This window comes from Leptodactylus fuscus, chromosome 1 (assembly GCF_031893055.1).
Source record: "Leptodactylus fuscus isolate aLepFus1 chromosome 1, aLepFus1.hap2, whole genome shotgun sequence".
Taxonomy (NCBI): domain Eukaryota; kingdom Metazoa; phylum Chordata; class Amphibia; order Anura; family Leptodactylidae; genus Leptodactylus; species Leptodactylus fuscus.
Window position 1 is genome coordinate 211,663,592 of NC_134265.1, and position 25,771 is coordinate 211,689,362.

Sequence of the window (25,771 nt, forward strand, 5' to 3'; positions counted from 1 at the left end):
ACAAACCAGGTACTGTGCCACCCGTTGTTGCTACCAGAGCGAGAGTCTGGCAGCCAGGGTCCTGTATAGTCAGGTAACATGTTATGTTTAGTTAGTGCTCAGCTGAGAAGGCTTTTGATTGTGCCTTTGCAAAGGCAGTTTATGCACCTCAGATGAAATAAACTTTGAACTTGAGTGTAACACTGTTTGTGTCCCTGTTTCCTGCACTGCTACCGAGCATTTACCTGAGCGATTCACCACAATGGCCAGAGCATAATGCAAACACACATGTAGGGTGTTCATACAGGTTCCTAAAAGTCTTTTAGAATTTTGTTAAAAAACAAACAAAAAACACCAAAATGCAAATATGATATAACTGAAACATGAATTATTAGAAAAAGTGTCTAACAGGAAATACATTGTGTGTATGTGGAAATATATATGATTATACACTCAGTGGTTAAGTCACGGGAAGGCATGTCCCAGTGCCTGTTGTGTCGGAAACAGTGTGACGCGATGTGGCCTATGTCGCTAGTGTCGTCAGGATATCTGAGCAGTCTGATGCAGACAGGTGTCTCGTGAACATGGCAGCATGTCACGATTTAAGTGACTTTGAACTTGGGATGCTAATCTGTGCAAGACACATAGCATTTTGGAGATTACCTGGGAATTTGGGTTTCTAAGGTCAACAGTGTCTCAGGTGCACCTGCAATATCGCAGAGTCAACGTTGGCAGCCGCGTAAACCGGAACACCGGTCGACCACAAGTGTTCGTTGAAGGAAGTCACATCACCTCCGCAGAGTCATACGGGGATCTCAACGGTCTACTGTAGGTCAAAACAGGATTGTACACAGAGAACTGCACCGCATAGGCTTCAACACTTGACGCCCGACCCGTGTCCCTTTGCTGATGCCGCAACACAGAGCTCAAAGACTGGCATGGGCCTACGACCATCGTCAAGGACCATAGAACAGTGGTGGCATGTCACATGGTCTGATGAATCACTGTTCCAGTTGTACAGAGTCGATGGGCATTTGAGAGTGTGGCGTATGCCCCATTAACCAATGCATGTTCCTGCATGCCAACAGGGATGTGTTCAGGCGGGAGGTGGCTCTGTCATGGTCTGGGCCGTGTTCACATGGTTGCAATTGGGCCACATTGTCCGGGTGCAAGGATCAATGACTGGTGCTCGATACGTGCAACTTATGGCAGACCATCTGCACCCCTTTCTGGTGTTGGGAGTTCCCTGATGGGCCACTCGTTGGTGGCACAGGACTGGCTTAATGAACACACCAGTGACCTCACAACCCTCAATTGACCTGCCCGCTTGTCCTACCTCAACCCCATAGAGCATTTATGGGATGCTGTGGATACCAGTATCTGATCTATGGACCCAGCGCTAACTACACAGGACCAATTGTGGACTGCAGTGCAGACTCTTCCAGAACTCTTCCAACACCTCATGGAGTCCATGTCTACTTGATAACAAAGTGGGATTCACACCGTAACTATACTATTGCACATTAAACATATTAAAATTTTGATTTTCTAGTTCTAATTTCAGGGGCTACACATTTACATAGACGTTCAACAGAAAATTAGATTTGATATGGCTTTATTCAGCATAGCTTATTTTATGAATCCCCTAGTCCCATGATGGTGAACCTGTGACACGCATGCCAGAGAGGGCACGCAGAGCCCTCTATGCTGGTACGCGTGCAGTCACCTGGATCGCTCACTAACAGAAAATCCAGTACAGGATTCCACGTTCACGTTTGCCCCAACGCAGACGCGATGACGTGAGTCATCAGCACCCGCAGTCAAAAGGAGGTGGACGCTGGCGACTCTTCATGGGTGAGTGTGTCAGTCAGTGTGCCACTGTGGAGCACCCTGAGTCAAATGCCTTAGTGGCATTTGGAGAAGCCGACGCCCAATCCCGATTAAGAGCAGCCCTTATTATAGATAAAACTTGGACCTGACGCAAATTTATTAGAGGTGGATTTGCCAGGCATAAAGCCGATTGGTCTGGATGAATCAAGTCCAGTATTACAGTATTCAGGCGATTAGCCAAGACCTTCGTAAGCAATTTGTAACATTAAGAAGAGAAATAGGCCTGTAAGACCCGCACTCCAACTGGTCCTTATCTGGTTTAAGATGAAGAATGACATTAGCGTCATAAAACGAACCCGGCAGATTGCGGGCCCCAAAGGCTGCCTGGTAACACTTCAATAGAATGGGGAGCAATATGTCCTGATATTGCATATATACCTCCACCGGGACACCATCCAGGCCAGGCTATTTACACCTGGCCATAGCCGCCAGAGCCGTGGAAACTTATCCAGTGTAAGAGGGGCATCTAAAGATTCCTGCTGCTCCGCTGTCAGAGTGGGAAAGGGGACATCTGTCAAATACTGAACAAGTTCCTGAGCAGGAGTGTTTAATTGGGAGTGGTAAAGGTCTGAGTAATATTGATAGAAACGATCTCTAATCGCTACCCTATTGAGATGGTAAACCGTCAACTGAATTAATTCTCAGAATAGCTGGAGAAGCTGTGTTGTAATGGATCAGGTGTGCCAAGAGGCTACTAGACTGGTTGACAGAGCACAACTTTATTTATATGCTGCTAATATTTTCAATTATAATAACTAAAAGTTAAGTTTTATATTTCTCTATTTATTGTTCCTTTCCGCAACTCATATTGCTGGGTAATTTCACCTTCAGTGATTTTCAATTCCAAAAAATGGTGGGATACTGTGTAAAACTAAAAACAAGAATACAATTATTTGGAAATCTCATATCACCCTATAGGGGTTTTTTTCACAGCAGAACATCAAACAAGTGTTTGATGTTCTACTGTGAAAAAACCTATAGGGTTATGAAATTGAAATTCTAAACATGTTTTCAATTTCATTTGCCACAGGCTTAAGAAAAGGCTGGAAAAGTAAGTAGTACTAATGAAAACAGATTAAGGGTTAATTTTCAACTAATTGACATGACTGTAGAAAAAGAGTATGTTAGAGAGGCAGAGTCTTTTGAAAAACAAGTTTTTTTTTGTTTTGTTTTTTTTTTCCAATCTTTTTAAATATAATTCTCAACATCAAATTGCAAAAGCTTTGAGTATCCCACCATCTACAGTACACATCATTAAAAGATTCAGAGAATCTGGAGAAAGCTATGAACACATGTGACAATGCAGTCTGTCAACTTTGGATGTTTGTAGTCTATGGGTCTTCAGGTGGCACTACATTAAAGGGGTTTTGCTGTTATGGATAATTATCCCCTATCCATAGGAGAGGAAATTTATTGACCCCTTGGGGTCCTACGTCCAGATTCCCCATTGATCAGGAGGATGGGGTACAGAAATTACCCCCCACAGCCTCCTTGTGAATGTAGGACCAGTGCACTTGTCTGAGTGGCGCTCCACTCACTGCTATGGAACTGTAGTAGACTACAGTGCTAATAGCCTCAAAGCAGTGAATGAAGTGCTGGTCAGACAAATGCACTGGTCCTCCATTCACAAGGAGTCTTTAGTGATTGGACATTTATCTACAGGCCTGTGCACAGTTTAAGTGTCTATAGCACAACAACCCCTTTAAACACAGACATGAATTGGTAATGCAAAAACGGTGCATTTGCTTAGGAATACTTCCAGAAATCATTATCTGTGAACATCGTTCACCATGCTAGTTAAAGCTGTATCATGCAAAGAAAAAGGTATATATCATAATCTAGAGACGCTGACATCTTCTCTGACCAAAGTTAATTCAAAATTGACTGAGGCCAAATGGAAAACTGTTCCATGGTCAGAAAAATCAAAATGTGAAGTTCTTTAAGGAAACCATGCAATCCGTATCCTGCCTACCATCCAGTTTGACGGCAGCCTTGAGGAAGCGTGGCTATATGTTAAACTGTGTTCGCCTTTTGTTTCCTCGTGTCTGTACTTGGAAATGTGTTGGATGTCTTTGCAGTAAAGAAGACTTTTTATTTTTATGGCTGACTAGCTTTTACCCACGACTTAATCCGTGGAACCCCGACCCCCTGCGGGACCCACCTGGAGCGGTGCCAAGGCTTGTTCCTTTGCCTTGTGTCCACAGCGGGCCCTTCATACACCTGTGGGTCCATGGACATTCGGGGCCCACCCTGCGGCCCACTGGAACTGTTTACCTCCTCTCCCTCCTGGCGCCCACCCCCCCCTTCTCCCTACCCGCTTCCCCGTGTGGTTACTCCTTCCTCCTACCCTGTGCCCCTTTGCTCCGCAGGAAGGTGCCCCCTTCTCCTGTGTTACCTACTCCATGCCCCCTTCCACCGTCTTACCTACCCCGTGCCCCCTCACCCTTCGGCCCGCTGGAACTCTTTACCTGGTCTCCCTCCTGGCGTCCGTCACCCCCCTTTGTCCCATGCCCCCTTCCCCAGTTTTTACCTACCCCGTGTCCCCTTTTCCCCCCCACCAGACCCTGCCGACCATGTGTCCCCTTTCACCCTACCAACCTGTGGCCCCGTCCTCACCACACCCTGGGCTTCCCGTGCACCGATGTTCCAACTTGAAGTGTCCAGAGATGGCAGATGCTGCGTGACAGCTGGCCAAATCGGCGTTCCAGAGTGTGGCGCAGGCGAGCGATGATGCGGATTTGTGGGGCCAGGTGTACTTTTTAGTTATACCATTTTGGGGAATGTCTTTTTGCTTTGATCACTTTTTATTTTAATGCTCCGAGGCAAAACAGTGGGGGGAAAAAAAGTGGGTTGGCACTTTTAAATTACTTCTTTTTTTTGCTACAATATTTATCATACAGGAAAAATATTTTTATAAGTTTATAGACCGGCGTTTTCTGACACAGGGATACCTATATATATTATATATAATTATAGTGTGTGTGTGTGTGTGTGTGTGTGTGTGTATGTATATATGTGTGTATATATATATATATATATATATATATATATATATATATATATATATATATATATATATATATATATATATATATATATATATATACTTTTACCATTTTATTAGCCCCCTTAGGGGGTTGAACCTCCAATCATTTGATTGCAAGTCCGATAGACTGTAATACAACTGTATTGCAGTCCTTGAGAGGTTCGCTACATAGTTATTGAGGCTGGTCGAGGATCTGCAGGATACAGAAGAATTAGAAGTGAATAGTCTTACTATTTTATTTATTTTTGCCCTTTGTTTCATGTTCTTGCACCATGAAAATGTCTAAATAGAGCTATACTTGAATAAAACTTATCACAGTACAAATGGTAGCCGTGGCTGCATTATCTCCCACACTATTATACTAATAATGGGAAATTGGAAGGGGGCATTATGGAGGGTCAATTTCTTGATTCTGCCCTTCATAAATTCTGAAGGTGGTAGTATATCCTGACCCACTATTACAAAGTTTGTGTAACTTACCTTGCCCTTTTTGAAGGGAGACACCGGCAAAATCTGCTATGAAATCTAAAGGGAAATTTGTCCACACCAGCATTCTGCTCTTGGGTCTTGGCTAAGATATTGCAAAAAACAAAACAAAAAAAAAAAAACAGTGGCATTAAGCCCCTTGCAGAAGTCCGTCTATCGGCCGCGTTTAAACATCATGGGTGACATCCAGACTGTCGGCCAGCACATGGGACCATGTAGTTCTTGGTTATGTTCGTGGTCCGACAGAAATGAATGGATCAGTGTGCTGTCCAGGAAAAGCACAGATAGCACACTTGACCCATGCCAACATTATTTGCAAAGGGACATAGTTTAAATAACCAATAAATGTTTTGAATCATTACTGGGGAGCTGTGAATTATCACTGAAGTAAAGGAACCTTCTTAATTGTTTGTAACAAAGCCTGGACATTACTGCATAATACTCTGGGTTTACTTGGGTGAAGTATGATCTGGTCGTTTTTCTTTGTTTGTTTGTTTTTTTATACAATACCCTTATTTTGTGTTGGGTCCAAATCAGTCAAATCTGTGGTTGTCCAATCTTTGCATGGAAATATGAAGGGTTCAGTGTTATATAGGCAGTATATAAATTAGTTTGGGGGATCATTCCATTTAGGAGGTCATCCCCAACAAATTAACTAAAGTAGGCTGTGTGGGTAAGCGGGTGATTTCCAAAGTTTCTGAAAGCAATACCCTCTGCTACTATACTTGATCCAGTTTGAAAAATAAATAAGTCAGCTATATATGGCCTTTATTTTGCCTTCAAACTGTTCTGCTCTGCTTATTCTTCCTTCACACACAGATCTGCGGCGTCCATATTTTTCCTCAAACACAGCTCTGCCTTCAGGTTCCTATACACAGAGCATTGCTGGAGATTAATATTATTAGTTATCTTTCTTGTATAGCGCCAACATATTCCACAGTGACAGGGTTTAAAATATAAATTCCTGATTAGTAAATCTTTGGAGAACAAACTCCTTGCAGATGTTGTCCTTGGTTGGATGTGTGCCATGTTCTGTACACACACGGCTAGCTGGACTGTCTCCATGTTTTTCCCCTCCACATATAGAACATTGTTTGTTCCCTCCATACACTCCACTTCAACTGTTAAGCTGTCCTGCCACTGAACTCATTCCTAGCGCTGTGCCCGTGATTGTTCCAGCATCTCAGCAGCTCGCTGGGACACCATATAATGAGTGTGTTGCTGTCGCCGATGATCCCCGTCAGCTCCGCTTTGAGGAGGGCTCTGCGACTTCTTTCTATGTTCATAGCTCTCGTTGTTTTAGAACTTTGCAAACAAATTAGATTTTCTTTTTCCCGGCATGTTTAAATGTAGCAAACTGCCAATTTGGATTAAGGGTGCATTCACACTGAGTAAACGCTAGCTTATTCTGAACGTAAAACACGTTCAGAATAAGCGGCGTCTAAAGCAGCTCCATTCATTTCTATGGGAGCGGGGATACGAGAGCTCCCCATAGAAATGAATGGGCTGCTTCTTTCACTCCGTGCAGTCCCATTGAAGTGAATGGGGAGTGCCGGCGTATACGGCAAGCTCTGCTCATGCCGGAGCGTACACGCCGGCACTCCCCATTCAATTCAATGGGACTGCACGGAGTGAAAGAAGCAGACCATTCATTTCTATGGGGAGCACTCGTATCCCCGCTCCCATAGAAATGAATGGAGCTGCTTTAGACGCCGCTTATTCTGAACGTGTTTTACGTTCAGAATAAGCTAGCGTTTACTCAGTGTGAATGCACCCTAAAAGTGTTTTCCCATGTCAGTGGGAGCATTTTGCCTGGAGCTGATCAGATAATATATAAATGCATATAGACAATCCACTGAGGGTTAGTGTGTGTTCACACAGAGAGATAACAGCCCTGGGACCTGAGATAAGCTGCTGCAAGAGCTGTTTAATATAGTATGTGAACATAAATTCATAACAGTCGTGAAGCCATGTTATTTACCAGGATAAACAATTGCCTATGTTTTTATCGAGGTTACAATCTATTTGTGTGCCGAATTTCATTCAAATCCGTTCAGCCGTTTTTGCGTGATTGACAAACATGCAAACACACAAGCATCCATACTTTCACATATAGGACGGGGATTTTCCAAGCAATCCAACCTAATCTTGACCTAATCAGCTTACAAATCTTTTAATGGAGCAACCCAGTGGGAACATGGGATTACAGACTAGGGGACTTGGAGGACCTGGAATCCTAGGGGCATGGACTCCGTGGCACACTGTGTCCCAAACTGTGAGAAAATACGCACATAAGAACGACAGTTTGCGTTTCAAGCAGAATCCAGCGTAAGATGAAAAGAGAGCAATTAATCTTCTATGGATGCCCATTGTTTATTCATGCTTTTGTAACAACAATCAAGTAAATGCAACAAGACCGCTGACTAGTAATACAGTTTAGGATCTAGTAAGCCTGTGCCCTGTCACATTTACGCCGTGTTTATGTCCTAAACCTCCCAAAAGTCAACTGTAAGTAAGTAAAGAAATGGTGTGGGAAGCAGATGGGTAAGGCCTGAAATATGCAGATATGGCCAAACTAGGACCGTTCAAAGGCACCGTAGTATTGCTGAGGTAGTCTCTAACATTGGGAGGTAGTTGAGATAGAAGAGACTAGAGGGATTGGGGGCAAGCTCTGAATCGCCATTTAAAGTGAAAGGATGTGCTTGGTGGGCTGCCTAAGGGTGCATGCACACTACGTAACGCCGGGCGTGTATGAGAGCCGTACACGCCGGCATTACGGCAGACTGCCGAACACTTCCCATTCACTTCAATGGGAGCGCTCGTAACAGCGGCGTTTACGAGCGCTCCCATTGAAGTGAATGGGAAGTGTTCGGCAGCCCTGCTGTAACGCCGGCGTGTACGGCTCTCATACACGCCCGGCGTTACGTAGTGTGCATGCACCCTTAGTCGGCGGCCTCGCTCTTAGATGGATTGACTTTGAAGTACTCAGGTGCCCGAAAGAAACATCTGAACATATTCAAGATCAATGGGAAAGAGATGTGGTTCTAACTGACATAGACAGGTTACGCTGGGTTCACACCAGCACTTGATTTCTGTTTTCAGGTTTCCGTCTTCTGCAGACAGAAGACAGAAACCTGTCAGACAGTGTCCAGCCGTGAGCGCCGGTGAGTGTTTTGTGCTCTCCAGTGAAACGTGATTTTTTTTTTTTGTTTTTTTGTTTTTTTCCGGACAAAAAGTCCTGCATGTCCGACTTTGTGTCTTGTTTTTAAAAAAAAAAAAAAAAAAAAAAAACTGTTTCGCCCCCAGAGAGCACAAAACGCTCACCAGCGCTCACGGCCGGACACTTTTCATACCCAAATGAATGGGTTTGAAAAACAACTGCAGGAAATGGAAACCTGCATAATGGAGACTCTGGGTACAGATGTGAACGAGCTCTTAAAGGGGTATTCCCATCTACATAATTATTTTTAATTTGTAGATAATTAAAAGTTAAACAGTTTTTTGCAGATATATGTAATTAAAAAATCTGCAGCGTTTTAAAGATTTTCTCTAACTTTCTTAGTGGTGACAGTCTGTTATCTTGGTCGGTTGCCGGTGGATACGACCACCAATGCAGAAACTTTCTAAGGTCAGAAAATCAGCCATGATTTCTTTATTGCGGCTGGGGTATCTTCTGATACATCTAGTGTCCCTGTGATAACACATTATACTTCCTGTTAGTGGTAAATACTAATCAATATTTTTGTATTTATTTATAAAAATAAATAAATAGGAAATTTTGGAAAAAATTGCAATTTTCAAAATGTGAAATTCTCTGCTTTTCAGTCAGTCATACCACCCAAATACATAAATAATATTATCTACCATATCTCTGCTTTATATTGGAATCATCTTTTGATTGTCTTTTAATTTATTTAGGACGTTACAAGGCTTACAAGTGTAACAGCGATTTTCCAGATTTACAAGAAAATTCCCCAAACTAATTTTTTAGGGACCACTTCAGTTCTGAAAGGAAATATAAAGGCCCATATAATAGAAACCCCATAAATCACCCTATTTTCAAAACTGCATCCCTCAAATAATTCAAAACAGCATTTGGGATGTTTAACCCTTTAAGCATTTCATAATATTAAACCTAATTATCGAGGTGAAATTTAGACATTTAATTTTTGTTCACTAATACATTCATTTAGACCTAAAATTAACACATTCCCAAAGGATTAAAGTAGAAAATGCATCTGACAATTTGTTATGCGATTTCTCCAGAGCACAGAAATACCCCACATGTGGGTGTAAACTGATGTTTGGGCACAGAGCAGCAGCGCATGGAAGGGAAGGAGGAACACTGGACGTTTGAACTGCAGATTGTGCTGAAATAGTTTTCAGGCACCATGTCTCATTTGCAGAGTCCCAAGAGTACCAAAACAATGGAAACCCCATAAGAATGACCCCATTTTAGAAACTACGCCCCTCACAGTATTAATCAAGTGGTATAGTGAACATTTTCACCCTTCAGCTGTTTCACAGATTTTATGAACATTGGGATGTGTAAATGAAAACCCCATTTTCGCAAGGGGTTAAAGGAGAAAAAGCCCCCCAAAGTTTAACCATTTTCTCCTAAACACGGCAATACCCCATATGTGGTCATAATCTGCTGTGTGGGTACATGGTGGGGCTTGGAATGGAAGGAGCGCTTTTTTGCTTTTGGATGGCAGATTTTGCTGTAATAGTTTGGGTGCCATGTCGCATTTGCAGAACCCCTAGAGTACCAATACAGTGGAAACCCCCTAAATGTGACCCCATTTTGGAAACTGCACCCCTTATAAAAATTTATTTAGGGGTAGAGTGAACATTTTGACCTCACAGCTGTTTTACATGTTTTATTAACATTGAGACGTAAAAATGAAAAATAACTTTTTTTATTTCCCCCCCCCAATAAATCGGCCATTTGGTTGGTTGAGGGCTTATTTTTTGCGGGACAATGTGTGCTTTTTATTGATACTGTTGTGGGGTACATATGACTTTGGTCACTTTTATAGCTTATCTTGTAAGGTGAGATGGCGAAAATTCATTGCTTCCGTCGGGTTTTTCCCTTTTTTTTTTTTTACTTTTTCATGTGTCCCTTTAGGACACTTGAATCAGTTGATGCTTTGATGAAAGCATCAACTGATTCTCTATTATAGATTACAAGACACGAGCCTGCTCCTGTCTTGTAATCTATAGAGGAAGTGAGCTGATGTAGACACATCGCTCACTTCCTCCATCACTGGCAGGATCAACCAGGTACTTGGGGGCGCCAGTCAACCTGAGGCCACTGACTAGACCCCAGACTGCATCTTACTGATACTGGCACCCACCGATTTTGTCGTGGGGGGTGCCGAGGAGCACATTTACCAAGGGGGTCTCTGAAGCCCGTCCGTATTTTTACAATAGGCTGGTCTTCAGAGACCAGGACCACCGGCCGTGGATGGTAGGTAGAGCATAGAGCAGGATATCAGCAGTGTATAATGCTGCTTTAACCAGTTAAGTACCGCCGGCCTTTATTTTATGGTCAGCGGTCCTTAACCGGTTAAAGCAGCATTATACACTGCTGATTCCCTGCTCAATCTATCATCTGCAAGGCCACAGCCAAGTGTAATATCATTAGAGCATATAAAAGTGGAGACAAAGGGCACCCCTGCCTGTTCCCATTACATACCAGGAAGGGCTCAGAGAGGATTCCATTGGTTCGCACCCTAGCAGAGTTGTCGCAATATAAAAGTAGAATTAGTCTCAGGAAACTGGGGTCCACCCTCACCTGAACAAGGGTGGCCCAAATGAAGCCCTAGGGCACATGATGTAAGGCTTTCTCTGTATCGACAGACAGAGGAAATCATCTTCTGTGCACCCTCGAAGTTGCTAGAATAATTTTGCAAACTTTTTTTTTTTTTTTTTGTGCCTTTGATGAAACTGACTTGATAGGTATGAATCAGGCCCAGCATCATAGAGGATAGATGGTTGGCCAGTAATTTGGAGGGCATTTTGACGTTGACATTAATAAGACGGAGTGGTCAATAACTGGTGCAACAGCCAAGCTGTGGTAAGGGCAGAGAGAGACTGATTTGAAAGTGGTGTATTGCCTTTAATATAGTTGAACATCCACGCAAGAGTGGGGATAAGGAGATCCCAAAAACATTTGTAGAAATGGTAAGTTAATCCATCGGGACCAGGAGATTTTCCCGACTGGAAAGACTGACTCCAGATATCTCTTCCTCGTTAAATGTTTCGTCTAGAAAAGCTGTATCAGAGTCTGATATATTGGAAGGTCCTTTTCAGTAATGTAGTCCCATATCTTAACCTGGAGAGATTCCAAATCAAGATCCACATATTGACTCCGGATGTTGTATAAGTGTTGGTAATAGGCCCGAAAGGTCGCAGCAATATAAACTGGGTTATGGACATATCATCCTGTTCCATCTCTGGTGGTGAATATATGTCAAACTATTGAAGAGTTGGAGGTGACGTGCTAGCGAGCACCCGCATTTATCTGCAAATTCGTAATAGTGTTTCCGAGCGTGTGCCTTACCATGTAAATACAAGAAGAGCAACAAACATGAAGGGGATGAGAGATGACAAAGAGGATCAAGGGTAGAAGGGTGAACTACAATAACCACTAAGTGGGGGAGAAATTTCCTCAGCAAGTAGGTGAGGAATAGGCAAATATGCCAAAACACTACACAGTAGTGCGAGATCTCCACTGGGAGATAGGCTTTCTAATAGCAGAGCCGCTGCCATCAGGGGTCATTAGTCCACACAACTTTAATAGACAGCAGTATCCAAAATAAAACCGCTAATCGGATTAGAACTATAAAGGTAAAGCAGTATGAATAATAATAATAATAAAAAAAAGTGTGGCGGGCAACTAGCAGGAAACTGTGATGAAACAAAACCGAGATTGTTTAAACTGTACAAGAGCATAATTGCAGAAAATTTGCAGTGTCCTGTCAATACAATTGCAGTAGTTTTGTTTTTTTTTTTTTTTTTTTTTTTTTTCTTTCTTTAAATAAGATATCACACTTAATATTTTTCCTTCTTTGCATTTTAGATTATTCACACCGATAGTAACACAGTACTTGGACAGAATGACACAGGATTCAGCTGTGATGGTTCCTCAAGCACATTTAGGGTGATGTTTAAAGAGCCAGTAGAAATTCTACCCAACGTCAACTACACTGCATGTGCCACACTTAAGGTATAGCATGCTCCAAATATCTTGATTCTATTTTTGTTAAGGAAATGGCAAGCTGTTTTTAAAAGCTGCACCTTTTATTTGTTAACTTAAATGAAGTTGCTGATATTCCTTTAATGGAGGTGCTAAAACAGCTTTTATCCAATATCCATATCTCATTTAATTGCTGTTTCATAAAAATTTTGATATGTCCTGGTAACTTGCTTGAAGTTTTAATCAGTGACCATCCAGTTTCTGCAACCCTCAGCAGTGTAAGGGCCCGTTCACACAGAGTAAACACGCGTGTATTTTGGCAAAATACACGTGTAAAAATAAGACTCCCATAAAAAAAAAAAAAAAAAACACATCAAAATACAAGTGTAAAATGTCATTGAAATCAACGGGAGTCTTAATTTTACACATGTATTTTTTACACGTGTATTTTGCCAAAATACACACACGTTTACTCTGTGTGAACGGGCCCTTACACTGCTGAGGGTTGCAGAAACTGGATGGTCACTGTGTGAATGGGCCCTAATGAAGAAGCAGACACATTCAGTTGAGTTTGTACCCCTTTTAACTGTTAACTCAGGTAACTCCTTCTTTAGAGAGACATTCTTATTTTGATATGGAATTGCACATTATGAAAATGTCTAAACAACTCTGTTGCCAATAGCAAAGCGCTTTAATTTCTTTTAGTGCTGTTACTATGAGCAAGAAACACTTTTCCTTTTAAATCTGCCTCATAGACTTCTCTTAGCCTGGACACTGCAAAACCCAGCTAAAGGGTGCAGTGTTTGGCTAAAAACATAGGCTTTTTTTCTAAAGATTCGTGGGGAGGTTCAGATCCCAGTGCCCTACCATTCAATACCTATAACATTTCAAATGTTTTATGAAATGGCAAGAGACACTTATCTCCTATCCTCAGTGTTTGATTGCTGGGGAAAAGGGGAAACACAAGTACGTTCAAGTAACCCATGGGAAAGGAGTGGTGGTAGGTATTTGTGTCTGATTGCTAGAGATCATTGTCCCAGAGGTTCCATTAAAGCAGATGGAGTAGTGGCTACTTATACGCACCACCACTTCATTAAATTGCATCACTTGGGTGTACTTGTGCTTCCCCTTTCCCTAGTAGTAGGACCCCAGCAATTGCTTAAAGGGGCTACACCATTTGGATGAGTGCTCGTGGCCTCTTCGCTGCTGAGTAAGCACTGCATTGTGGCTGTGCCCAGCCCCATTTATTTGAATGGAACTGAGCTGCTGAGAAAGGGAGATTGAGTTTACCCAAGCACTGCAATCTCTTCAAACATTAAAGGGGTTGGCCACTTTCTAACTAACAGTGTGCAATGTGTAGCCCAAAGATAAATAATAAACTTTCTCAGACATTCATTTTTAATTCTACACCTGTCCCTTTATTTTTGAGGCCACGCCCCCTGCTTCCCTGGCTCTGCCGTCTCTCTGACACTCCATCTCTGACCACTGAGCTCGTGACATGGAGGGGCATGTGACACAGCTTGACCATGTCACGTGTCTGTGCCTGCTCTGCTCTTCTGCCTGGTCTTTCACTACTCAGGAAGGACCTTATGACGTCACAGTCACATGACTCTCTATTCTTGTTACTGGGTAGGCGTGTCTGTGCTTGCAGGAAGGTCCTTGCACATGTAATAAAGTTGTATCCCATTGCAGTGGAGGAACATGCAGAGATGTTGGTGCCTGGTGTAATGTGGGGATGTGAAAGATGTGGGGTTTATTGTGTAGTGTGGGTGTGATGTAGGGTGCATGGTGTGGAAGGGAGGACAAATCTGGGGGAGAGATCTGGGCTGCATTGTGTAGTGGGGCTGAGAGATGTAGGTGCATGGTGTACTGGGGGGAGGGGCAGATCTCAGGTGCATGGTGCACTATGGGGTAAGAGTTGTAGGGTGCATGTTGTAGTGTGGAGGTGGAGAGATATGGGGTGCATTGTATAAAGTGGGGGAGATGTGGGGTGCATTGTCTAATAGGGAGAGATATGGGGTGCACAGTTTACTGTGGGGGGGCAGATTTTGGGTGCATTGTGTAGTGGGGGTGAGAGATGTAGGGTGCATGGAGTACTGTGGGGGGGGGGACGATCTTGGGTGCATGGTGTACTATGGGGTAAGAGTCATTGGGTGCGTGTTGTAGTGTGGAGGTGGAGAGATGTGGGGTGCATTGTATAATGTGGGGTGTAGTGTGTACTGTGGGGGGAGAGATGTGGGGTGCATAGTGGAGAGCTGGGGTGTGGTTGTGTGTGCTCCTTGCACTGAAGGTACATTCAGGAAGGTGGGGTTTGGCGATGGAAATCTTTCATATCTGTGTTAGGGCTAGTTCACACGGGAACATGGAGGCGGATTTTGACTGCAGAATCCACGTCATAATCCGCCTCCATACAATGATAGTCTATGTAGAGGCCTTGGTTGTTTTTTTTTCGCTAGCTTTTTTTTACGCTAGATGAAAAAAAAAAGCGACATGACCTTTCTTCAGGCATTTTCCGCCTGAAGAAAGCAATAGAAGTGAATGGGAAGCACAAAACGCAAGTTTTTTACCACACTTTTTTTTGCATAAAAATGCGTCGCGTTTTTTTACAAAAAAAAGTTTGGTAGAAAAGCGATGCGTTTCTTGCAGCCCGTTCTTTTTTAAGGGATGGGAAAACCGCCTGGCCTTGTTGGAAGCGGTTTTTACAAAAAAAAAAAAACTCCACAAAAAGCGGGCCATGATCCCAAAAAACACTCCCTAATTAGGAAGCGTTTTTTCCGGTGCCAGAATAAGCCGCACGTTATTTACGTGTGAACTAAGCCTTAGGTTTGCATGAGAGGCACAAAGAAACTCTGGAATATGCTGCAGTTTTTGCCGTGCTTTTACCACCACATTGGGCTTCGGCCATAAAAGACACATGGGGAGCTGTGTGAAACTTGTTTGGAGTGTTCTGAGCTGTGGAGTGCTTGTTAACACTATGGGAGTGCACTAGAAAGATATAGAATGCTTGTCTGGCGGTGCACAGGAAATATATGGCTATTGGTGAAATAACTGCTAGCAGTGCGGGGGTAGACTTACAGGGGTTATCCCCTCCCCTGTGGGTATCTTGCAAGGGGGCGTATATCTTGTGAATAATGAACAGTCACTCGGTGATTAGGCTGGTGCTCGGAAATGGCGTCTCACGGCCATCATGATATAGTAAATGAATTTCCCGGCACTCTAAGTATGCTTCCAAAGTGAAATTTTATTTCGACAAACGTTTCGGTCTACAAGACCTTACTCAGTGTGTCGGTAGGAAGAAGGAGGTATAGGAAGCCAAAGAAAATGGATAGGGAGTCCTGGGCACTCATCCACCAGGACTCCCTATCCATTTTGTTTGGCTTCCTATACCTCCTTCTTCCTACCGACACACTGAGTAAGGTCTTGTAGACCGAAACGTTTATTTGTTGGAATAAAATTTTACTTTGGACGCATACTTAGAGTGCCGGGAATTTCATTTACTATATCCTGCAAGGGGGGGTCATAAGAATTTGGACTCTTCTCTGAAATTTGGACTGGTGAGGACCTGGCTGTGTGTATATATATATGTATGTACATGTATGAGTCACTGGTGAGGACCTGGTCCTTCTGGAGTAGGGGATTTGGCCATTTTACTGTGAGCTGGCTAAATACTACTTCAGTTCAGGACATGACCACTAGGGGGGAAAAAGGTCCTGACCAGTAATGGGAAATAGATCACACTGAGGCGGCTAGTACTATAAGTGATAAGGAGCAGGTCCTTAGTGAGTATAGTATTTAGTCACAACCCTATTGTAATCGATGGTGTTCGGTGGCATTTTATTGAATTTAGTGCTAAAGAAGGTGTTTTGGGGCTCCGTTCAAATTGGATGAATCATAGCGGCCCTCAGCGGCTATTAGTTGTGCAGGACCCCTAGGATTCAGCCCAGTGTTGTGACAGTGACAGCCATTGCGAGCACATTCTGCTAGCCAGAGGTGCTGAGGTAAATGAAGCTGTGTGATCACATCCTATGTGTGGGCAGCGCTGTGATGCGCCTCAGCCTGGAATGCAGGCCAGGAGTTTTACTTTCAGTTTATTGATGTCCCGCCCACTCAGGCCGGCTGAGCTCACACTGCAATATCTCATTTTAATGGGGAACAGATAAGATAAATTTCATTTTTTCAGCACATTTGTCCTATAACCATCTTTCTGAGTTGCCTGGGGCACTTTGGTTTTTTCAGCTTAAGGGTGGCCAACCCCTTTAAAGCTCCGCTTTATTTTCTTAAAATGTAAGAAAAACAAATTTAATTTGCTGTGTGATTGGTGTGGCCTTTTAGGACACCTTTCCTTTTAGATAGTTGAGGTTTAATGCAATCTTCTAAACCACTTAGTGACCAGCCAGATGTAGAATTAATGGATTGTTTTTGTCAGATGAGTTGTATTTTTTAATTGCACTATTTTGTAGTTATTTCATTGATTTAGAGGGGTTGCCTGGCCAATATACACTGCTGAAAAAAATAAAGGGAACACTCAAATAACACATCCTAGATCTGAATGAATGAAATATTCTCATTGAATACTTTGTTCTGTACAAAGTTGAATGTGATGACCACAAAATAACACAAAAAACATCAATGGAAATCAAATTTATTAAGCAATGGAGGCCTGGATTTGTAGTCACCCCCAAAATTAAAGTGGAAAAACACACTACAGGCTGATCCAACTTTGATGTAATGTCCTTAAAACATTTCAAAATGAGGCTCAGTAGTGTGAGTGGCCTCCATGTGCCTGAATGACCTCCCTACAACACCTGGGCATGCTCCTGATGAGATTGCGGATGGTCTCCTGAGGGGTCTCCTCCCAGACCTGGACTAAAGCATCTGCCAACTCCTGGACAATCTGTGGTGCAACGTGATGGTGGATGGAGCGAGACATGATGTCCCAGATGTGCTCAATTGGATTCAGGTCTGGGGAACGGGTGGGCCAGTCCATAGCTTCAATGCCTTCATCTTGCAGGAACTACTGATATACTCCAGCCACATGAGGTCTGGCATTGTCCTACATTAGGAGGAACCCAGGGTCCACCGCACCAGCATATGGTCTCACAAGGGATCTGAGGAACTCCTCTCAATACCTAATGGCCCACACCATTTTTTGGAGGCCGCTCTTGCTCTTGTAGTTCCATACAGGAGCGTACTGTGCAGGCGTCAGAGGTTGGCCCGAGACAGAAGACAGAAGGGGCGGTTGCAGCTGAATTTGGAGGCGTTGCTGGAGAGAGCTCTCTTGCAGCAGTGGGGACGCCTGGCTGGAGAGTAGACCTTTTTTTCTTTTTTAAATATCACATTTTACCATGTGATATCAGTGAAAAATGAAACCATTCTAGACGATTTAGTGTGATTTTGCTTTTCAAGTTCCTAGGAAAGCTGGGTAGCATACTAGGTAATGCTGTTACAGGGATTGCTGAATAAATTCATATGATATTAAATCTTGATCCTGAGCTTGCCAGATTTGCCCTTTTAGACTTTTGAGAAAGCTGGTAACATTGCATGACCAACTTGCCAGGATTTCCCTTTCTGAGAAAGATTGTTAATGTACCAGGTAATACTGTATTAGAGGCTTCTGAATACAGAATATATTAATATTAACATCGATTATCAGGTATTTAAATATGGCGGCTACTCAGAATTGAGTGGCTGCTATAGTCCACGGGACTCCGCTGTATTTCAGTTTTAAATATCAGTGTGGACATTAAGGCATCCTGCCATTTTTGTGATGTTGCCGTTTTTTTGTGGATTGCCCAGTCTATAAACTTAGAAAAATATATTTCCCATACAGTAAGTAACCAAAAGAGGCAAACCGCCGTGGTTTTTTTTTTTTTTTTCCTTTTGCCGTTTTGCTTCTGATAAAAATTTTAATAAAAAAACAATGGACGTTTCAGAAAATGGTATAACCAAAAAAGTACCATCAGACCCCCCCAAAAAGAGACACCTTATGCATCCTCATACCCAGAAATGTTAAAAATTTATGGGTGTCAAAATACGGTGACTCCAATAAAAAAAAATTTGTGTATAGTTTTGAAATGGATTAAAAAAAAATATATATAATTTTGGTATTGCCAGAATCGTACCGACTTGTCATGACATGTCATTTTGCATATTGAGCACTATAAAAACAAAGCCAGAAATAATTCTACAGAAACAAGTTTTCTCCAATTCCACCCCGCTCTGAGTTTTTATTCCCAGCATAAATTCCTATGATTTATCTCCATGAAGTGTATGAGCGTCCTTCATAATTTTCCCATTCCTTTTGTAGCCAACTCTTGACTTTTGCTGCTTTTTTGGGACCAAAGAGCAGCTCACCCACAATGCTTCAGCTAAAGTTTTTTTTTATTTTTTTCCTCTTCTCTAAATAAACAACCCACTAACTATGTAACTATGATTAGATACCTGACGTAAGCAGAGTAGGCATGAAATATTATAGTGATTTATAGAGCAGAGTAATATTTTGCATTATTTTGTAAAGTCCTAAAAGTTATAAAGTCCTGATTAACTACATTTTTATCCCTTCCCATAGCAGTGAAAATTTTATTATATTTTAACAAAATCTTATTTCAGTTATCTCAATAAGGGGCTTTTTAGCAACATGGAATATTATCTCTCAGTATGTATAATACAATAGGATTCTCTGTAGCTCCTCTCCATTATGGAAAAAGATAAGCTTGTTGCACAAAAGTCTCTTGCTTTGGATTGGCCTGTCCTGGATTATAAAGACCACCTATTTAATGGGTATTATGTAATACATTTCACTGTGCTGGTGCTGCAGTTTATAGTGAACTAGTAGAATACCTGCAGCTTCATTCACGGAAAATAAGTTAAATTATTGGTTATGCTAGCTAAAGTAAAATTTTCAGTGTCACACTTTTCAGAGTTCTACAGTAAATAGTTTTTTCCACTTTAAATTTTTATTTTGGCATTTTACTAATTTGTCGTAACTTTATTGATTTTACGTATTATGTAGTATAAGTTATTACAACGATTTTTTATTAAAATTTATGCACCTTACACAAACATATAAAACACTTGCACCCAATTAAAAACCCTTCCCCCTCCCTCCAGTGTAATCTATAAGTAGTTCACGGACCAAAGAGTAACATTGGTTTACAGTTATACAACTATCAATTGTGGCGCTGTTTGGTACACAATGTTTCTGGTTTTACCTTCAGGGGCATACCTGTATATGAAAAGATTTTTGGAGTTACCCACTCTAGAGCAAGCAACATACAACTGTCCATGTGAGAAACACAGGCTCTCCAAATTAACGCCGGCTACTTTAAGTGATTGACCTTGTGCTTTGTATATAGTCATAGCAAATACAAGTTGTATTGGGAACTGCAGATGCTTAAAATTGAAGGGCATGTCGCTTGGTAGCAAAGGAATACACGGAATAAAAACATTTTCTCCCTTAAATTTTCCCATAAGATTAGTGGCTTCAATAGCATTGGGCATGAAACTCTTAAGGCACAGTCTTGTGCCATTAAACATTTTTGGTTGGTCAAGGTTCTGAAGCAAAATTATTGTGGCTCCTATTTTTAAAGTGAGCTTCTGCAGTGGCTTTCCAGGAGGCTCCAAAGAATTCAGGAACTCCAATGGATACATTACAGCTTGTTCACTCTCCATGACTGAATCAATGGACATGTATGTGGTTGTTAGACCAGGCAGCCTTCCCTGAATTAGAACATTTGTGGAGCTGACACTATCATTTTTAGGCGCAAGGATTGAACGTTCACAAAGCCACTGATGGTTGCTAACCCCTTCTCGACATTTGCTGAGGCGCGTTTTCCCGGCAGCGCCGCCATTTTGCTGGTGATCGCCGGCACCTGGAGCAAAACTCTAAAAGAGTTGCCACAATCCCAGATGATGCAACAGCCAAGGCAATGTCATTGAATGAATTTCTGCAAGCAGCAAATTAGTTAAAAATGTTTTACCAGTACCTCCTGGTGCATCTAGGAAAAATTGGCCCCCATTTCCACTGGAAATCTGAGCCACATTTGCCATATAGGCCGATCTTTGGTCATCAACCAAAAGAGGTTTATTTAATATGACAAATTCTTTACATTTTTCCAAATCATAGCTTTTTTCTTTCTGAATATCTCTGTTCAAAATCTGGTCGATTTGGTGCTGGTAAACGTAATTCTATTAGAGTTTTACTATTGACAGATGTGCACCTTTCTTCTAATATCAAGTGGGCTTTGTTGAATATGCCAGCAGTGAAATTTAAGTTTGTCTGGATTAACTCTCCTTTGCACTCTAAGAATATCTTCACTAAGGGCTCGTTCACATCTGCGCCCGGTCTCCGTTATGCAGGTTTCTGTTTCCTACATAAAACAGAGCAGGAGACGAAAACCTGCAGGAGTCTTTCTCACCCATTCCTTTGAATGGGTGAGAAAGCTGTCCGGCGGTGAGCGTTTTAGTCTCTCCGCCGCGAAACCGTGTTTTTTAATCCGGACACAGTCGGACATGCAGTACTCTGTGTCTGGATTAAAAAAAAACGGTTTCGCGGCGGAGAGCATAAAACACTCACGGCCGGACCCGGTCTGTGCTTTCCGTCTTCTTGCATGCAGAAGACGGAAAGCACAGAACGAGACCAGAACGCAGGTGTGAACCTAGCGTAAGATATTCTTTGTATTGCAATATGTTGAATATTGTTGCTTCATCACTGAATAATTATATCTCGACTTTGAAAGTCCTGTCCAATCCGTACAATAGCTACTTTGTTAACATTGGGAGAATTAAATCTCCTTTCATGCTCGCCAACCGGTGTTTTGTCTGCTGTTATTACAACTTGATAATCATCACTTGGCATTCTTTCTATGGCTGTTTTGAAGAGGTTTACTAACTGATTGTGCTGATGGAAAAATATTTGCAAATTCAACACACTTTTTTTTTTTTTTTTTGTCTCAAGCTTCACAACATCTATCAGCTTGCATTTGTTCGTCTCCCAAAAAATAAATTTGTAAAAACTTTGGATCTTCATTTGCTACAGGAAGCATTGAACCGATTTTGTGATCTTTGGCCTTGGACTTTAAAAATTTGCTTAAATCCTGCTTCCTGGAGTACAGCTGTCGTACCAAAGGATGTCATTTAGAAAAATGAATTATATTTCATAATATTTTGCAGAAAATGCTTGGACTCTTGAATTGTTCCTGACAAGTATGGAAAGAAGTGGTTCAGAACTCTTCAGTTCTGACCAATAATGTTGCGCAGCAGGGGTGTAACTACCGTGGTAGCGGCTGCCACAGGGCCTGGGACAGTAGGGGCCCGGCGAAAGCCGCTACGTTTTTTTCTTAATAGGCCGTAACAGGCCCTATTTACTTACCGATCCTGTTTTTATTCCACCTGGGTCTCCGATTATTATACTCTGGGGTCTGAAAAGACCCCAGAGTATAATGATTGTTTATGGGTGTCCACAGTGGGGCATAATACTGAGTGCAGGGGCAACTATGGGACATAATACTGTGTACGGAGGCCAGTATGGGGACATAATAGTGTGTGCAGGGGCCACTGAGGGACATAATACTGTGTGCAGGGGCAATTAAGGGACATAACACTGTGCAGGATCCACTAGGGGCTGGGCTGTGGATTCTACATCTCCATAGACTTCTATAGCGCCTGCAAAATTCACAGTTTTGTGCACAAAATTGTCTATGGAACCGCCAAATCCATGGCCCGGAGGCCTGTGAAAAATACTGTAGTGTGCAAGCAGCCACTAAGGTTACCAGATGTGTTTTGTGTGTGTGTGTGTGTGTGTGTGTGTGTGTGTGTGTGTGTGTCCAGGTGTCCATACTTGCAGTAGTAGTGTGTGAGTACGCATGTGCTCTGTTCGTCCGTGTGCGTGGTGTGCGTCCATCTGTGTGTGTGGTCCTTGCGTATGTGTGCGGTGTGCATGTGGTATTTATGAGGTGGTGTATGTGTTGTGTGTGTCTAGAGTGGTGTGTTGTGGTGTGTTGTGCTTTGTGGGTTGGTGTATGTGTGCTGTCTGTGTGATATTTATATGGTGGTTGTGTGTGGTGGTGTGGCCCTTTTAGCAGCGACTCTGTGGCGCTGTTGCTATAATCCGTCCCTGTCAGTCACAACTGTTGTTTTACCCTCAGCATTTTCACCTTCACCCCAATCTCATGACAGGGGGGCACTAGCAAGATGTATCGTGCACAGTATTCTGCTCCTGTGGGTGTAGAGGGGGTGTGCCAAATTTCACCCACATCAGTTGAGAACTGTGGATTTGTATAGAGTGGGCTACTACAGATTTTGAGGGGTTTTTTTTATATGTAGATAACTGGAGGTCCCAACAGTGGTACATATTGTCACTTTTGTGATCAGCTTGTTGTCAAAACATTGATATGTATTAATGACGCATATTATTAATAATTTTTATGCTTTTATTTTAGGGTCCAGACTCGCACTATGGTACAAAAGGACTACGCAAAGTTATTCATGAATCTCCAACTACTGGTGCAAAGACGTGCTTTACATTTTGTTATGCAGCTGGTAATAACAATGGGACTTCAGTTGAAGATGGACAGATCCCTGAGATAATATTCTACACATAAGCTGCTCCTTTTCAGATGATATAAGACTGTGGCTGAGTCACATTTATCCATTGTTATCCAAAGGGGTAACTTCAAAAGACTTATTGTGTGCCTAGCCTAGGACAATTTTTTTCAGTTGGGAAAGTGTGGACTGCTTGATCGGATTTTTACAGACTGCACCTACTGCTGTCTTTCCCGCATTTAGCAAGTGTTCAACACTTGGCATGGCTAATTAAACCTCATCATTCACCCTTACCTCATCTCAACCAGACACATGTTAAATGCCAAAAACTGACCTTAGTCCTTCTGTGCCACTTAAATAAATTATGGTCTAAGTAAGTAATAATACTACAGCCTTTGTGTGGATGGTATATTTGAGGATTGAAATATTACAAGTCTATTTTAAGAGAATGCTTATCATCATAAAAGTAATTTGAGATAATTTGAAGAAAACTGCATCATGGTAGATATCATCCAAAATAAACCTCCAACTATGCTTGATCACGTATATCCATACCATATAATCCCCTCTTTGGGGTAGATTTATTAAAACTGTTGATAAAGTGCTCATATCAATCAATCATAGTACAGCCTTTAACTTTAGGCCGGGGCTTTACGGGACATAAAAACCATAGGAAAAATAGCAGAATTCTAGTGAATCCCATGTCCACTTTGCGGTAAAAACTGCAGTGCGGACATGCCACGATTTCCAGCACAGTTTTGAAATTGCAACATGTCACTTATACCTATGGAAACTCCGGTGGTTTCTCCAAAGGTATGATTGTAACAAAAAGTCCACAGAGGAAACCTCTGCAAACTTTCTGTCTAATGTGCTGTGGGAAGAACCGCGATCCTTTGCTGCTGCGGTTTTTTTGTTGCGGAATGCCCCGTGAGGCCTTAGCCTTAAAGAGAACAGTAAATTAACTATTGTGTGATCAATACAGTTTTTCTTGTAGACAGTTTCATAAATCTTCCCCATTGCCCAGTTTTATAACCTGGAAGCAGGAAAGAAATTACCGGTAATCAATTAGGCTTAAAGGGGAATATGCGTTCCTTCTCTATACTAACATACTTGGAGTTGCAGAAAAGGCCAAATGAGGTTGTTTTACTTAGTTTCAAGAACTTTCGTGGAGGAAACCGAAACAGCATAGTGCAGCAAACTAGTCGGTTTCCATAGCTTTGGGAGTTAAAAAAAAAAACAGTGTAACTTGCTGTGCTGCGTTCTCTTTGGCTCCTATTTACCTCAATAGAAGTTACTGGAACTGCATAAGAGAGCCTTGTTTTGACCGTCTCTGTAACGCCCAACCACCTCAGGGAGCAGAGATAGGACTATTCCCATCTCAGCCATTGTTTTCTTTAGTTTCTAGATGACTGTTACACACTTAGAAATATGTTAGCAGCTATTGCATATGAATAGAGAAGACAACCTAAAATTTGTTTGCTGTTTTTCTTTTTATTAACTATTGTATAGGGTGTTTGGTTATCATTTTAATATATTTTATTAACCTATTTCACGTCTTTTTTTTTTTTTTTTCCTACAGGCTCTAAAGGGAGCCCCTCTCACACACAGTGTATGTATAGATGTAATTGTTGCTAAAAGGGAGGAGGGGTATCCCCAGTTTTAGTCCAACTAGAGTGGTTCAGGTGTAACATGATTAAAGCATACCTCCAGTTATTATAATTTTTCTTAAATGAATTGTGCATGTGATTATAAGAAACTTTGTAATATAGATGAAGGTAATCTGTTTCCTTCTCCACTTATTATGCTTTTCTCATGCTCCTTATGTTCAATCTGACTGCTTGTTCACATGAAATTCTGTCTCCATAATCAGCCTCCCCTTTCTAAGGCGAAGGGAGAGCTCAAGGCGAAGGGAGAGGTCTAGTAGAAGGCTGCTTCTGGCTAATTTAATTGATTTATAGCCTCATTCTGTGCATTGGTGGCCACTTGTAATCATGTACAATCCTAGCAGAGTTAAAAGAGCTCAGAGTAATAAAGTGTAGCAGTAGCATTTATTTTACTGTATATACTGGAGTATAAGCTGAGTTTTTCAGCACAGTTTTTGAAAAAAAGTGAAAAAGTGCTCCTCAGCTTATCCTAGAGTCATTACAGTAATTTTCTGCTAGCAGGCCAGGAACGCAGACCCCCACCACCACCACCGCTCCATCACACGCCAGGTGCCGTGGCCACGTAAGCTCAGGCCCACACCCGGCGTCTGCTTTCTGGCGTGCTAGCAAAAGTATAGTAAGTACTTCTGCAGTTTGAAATGTACAGCATCTGCCAGGAGCGTGGCAATGCTGCCGGCACCCGCCCCGGTGTCCGTATGCCAGGTCTGTAAGTGTAATGGAGCCGCTCTGCAGTCAGTGTCCGGTTTAAAAAAAAAAAAAAAAAAAATGGTTTCACTGCGGAGAGCAGAAGATGCTCACCGGCGGACACTTTTCAAACCCAACTTTTAAAAACGGTCTGCCGGTTTCCGTCTCCTGCTCAGTTTCTCGGACAGGAAACGGAAACCTGCATAACTGCGATCGGGCGCTAGTGTGAACCGGCCCTCAAATTAGAAAATTACTGTGAAACACATACACAATAGGTAT

At 42.2% G+C, this 25,771-nt stretch overlaps 1 protein-coding gene across 2 annotated transcripts in view; it reads left to right on the forward strand.

Moving 5' to 3' along the window:
- The window catches only part of LOC142214470 (BTB/POZ domain-containing protein 2-like), a 102,271-nt gene extending 77,579 nt beyond the window's left edge, over window positions 1-24,692 (forward strand). For both annotated transcript variants that reach the window (XM_075283420.1, XM_075283426.1), the window contains 2 exons: window positions 12,486-12,632; window positions 23,042-24,692. In XM_075283420.1, coding sequence (XP_075139521.1) covers window positions 12,486-12,632; window positions 23,042-23,203 — 309 coding nt within the window. In that variant the 3' untranslated portion in view covers window positions 23,204-24,692. The remainder of the gene's footprint in view (window positions 1-12,485; window positions 12,633-23,041) is intronic.
- Window positions 24,693-25,771: the final 1,079 nt, after the last annotated feature.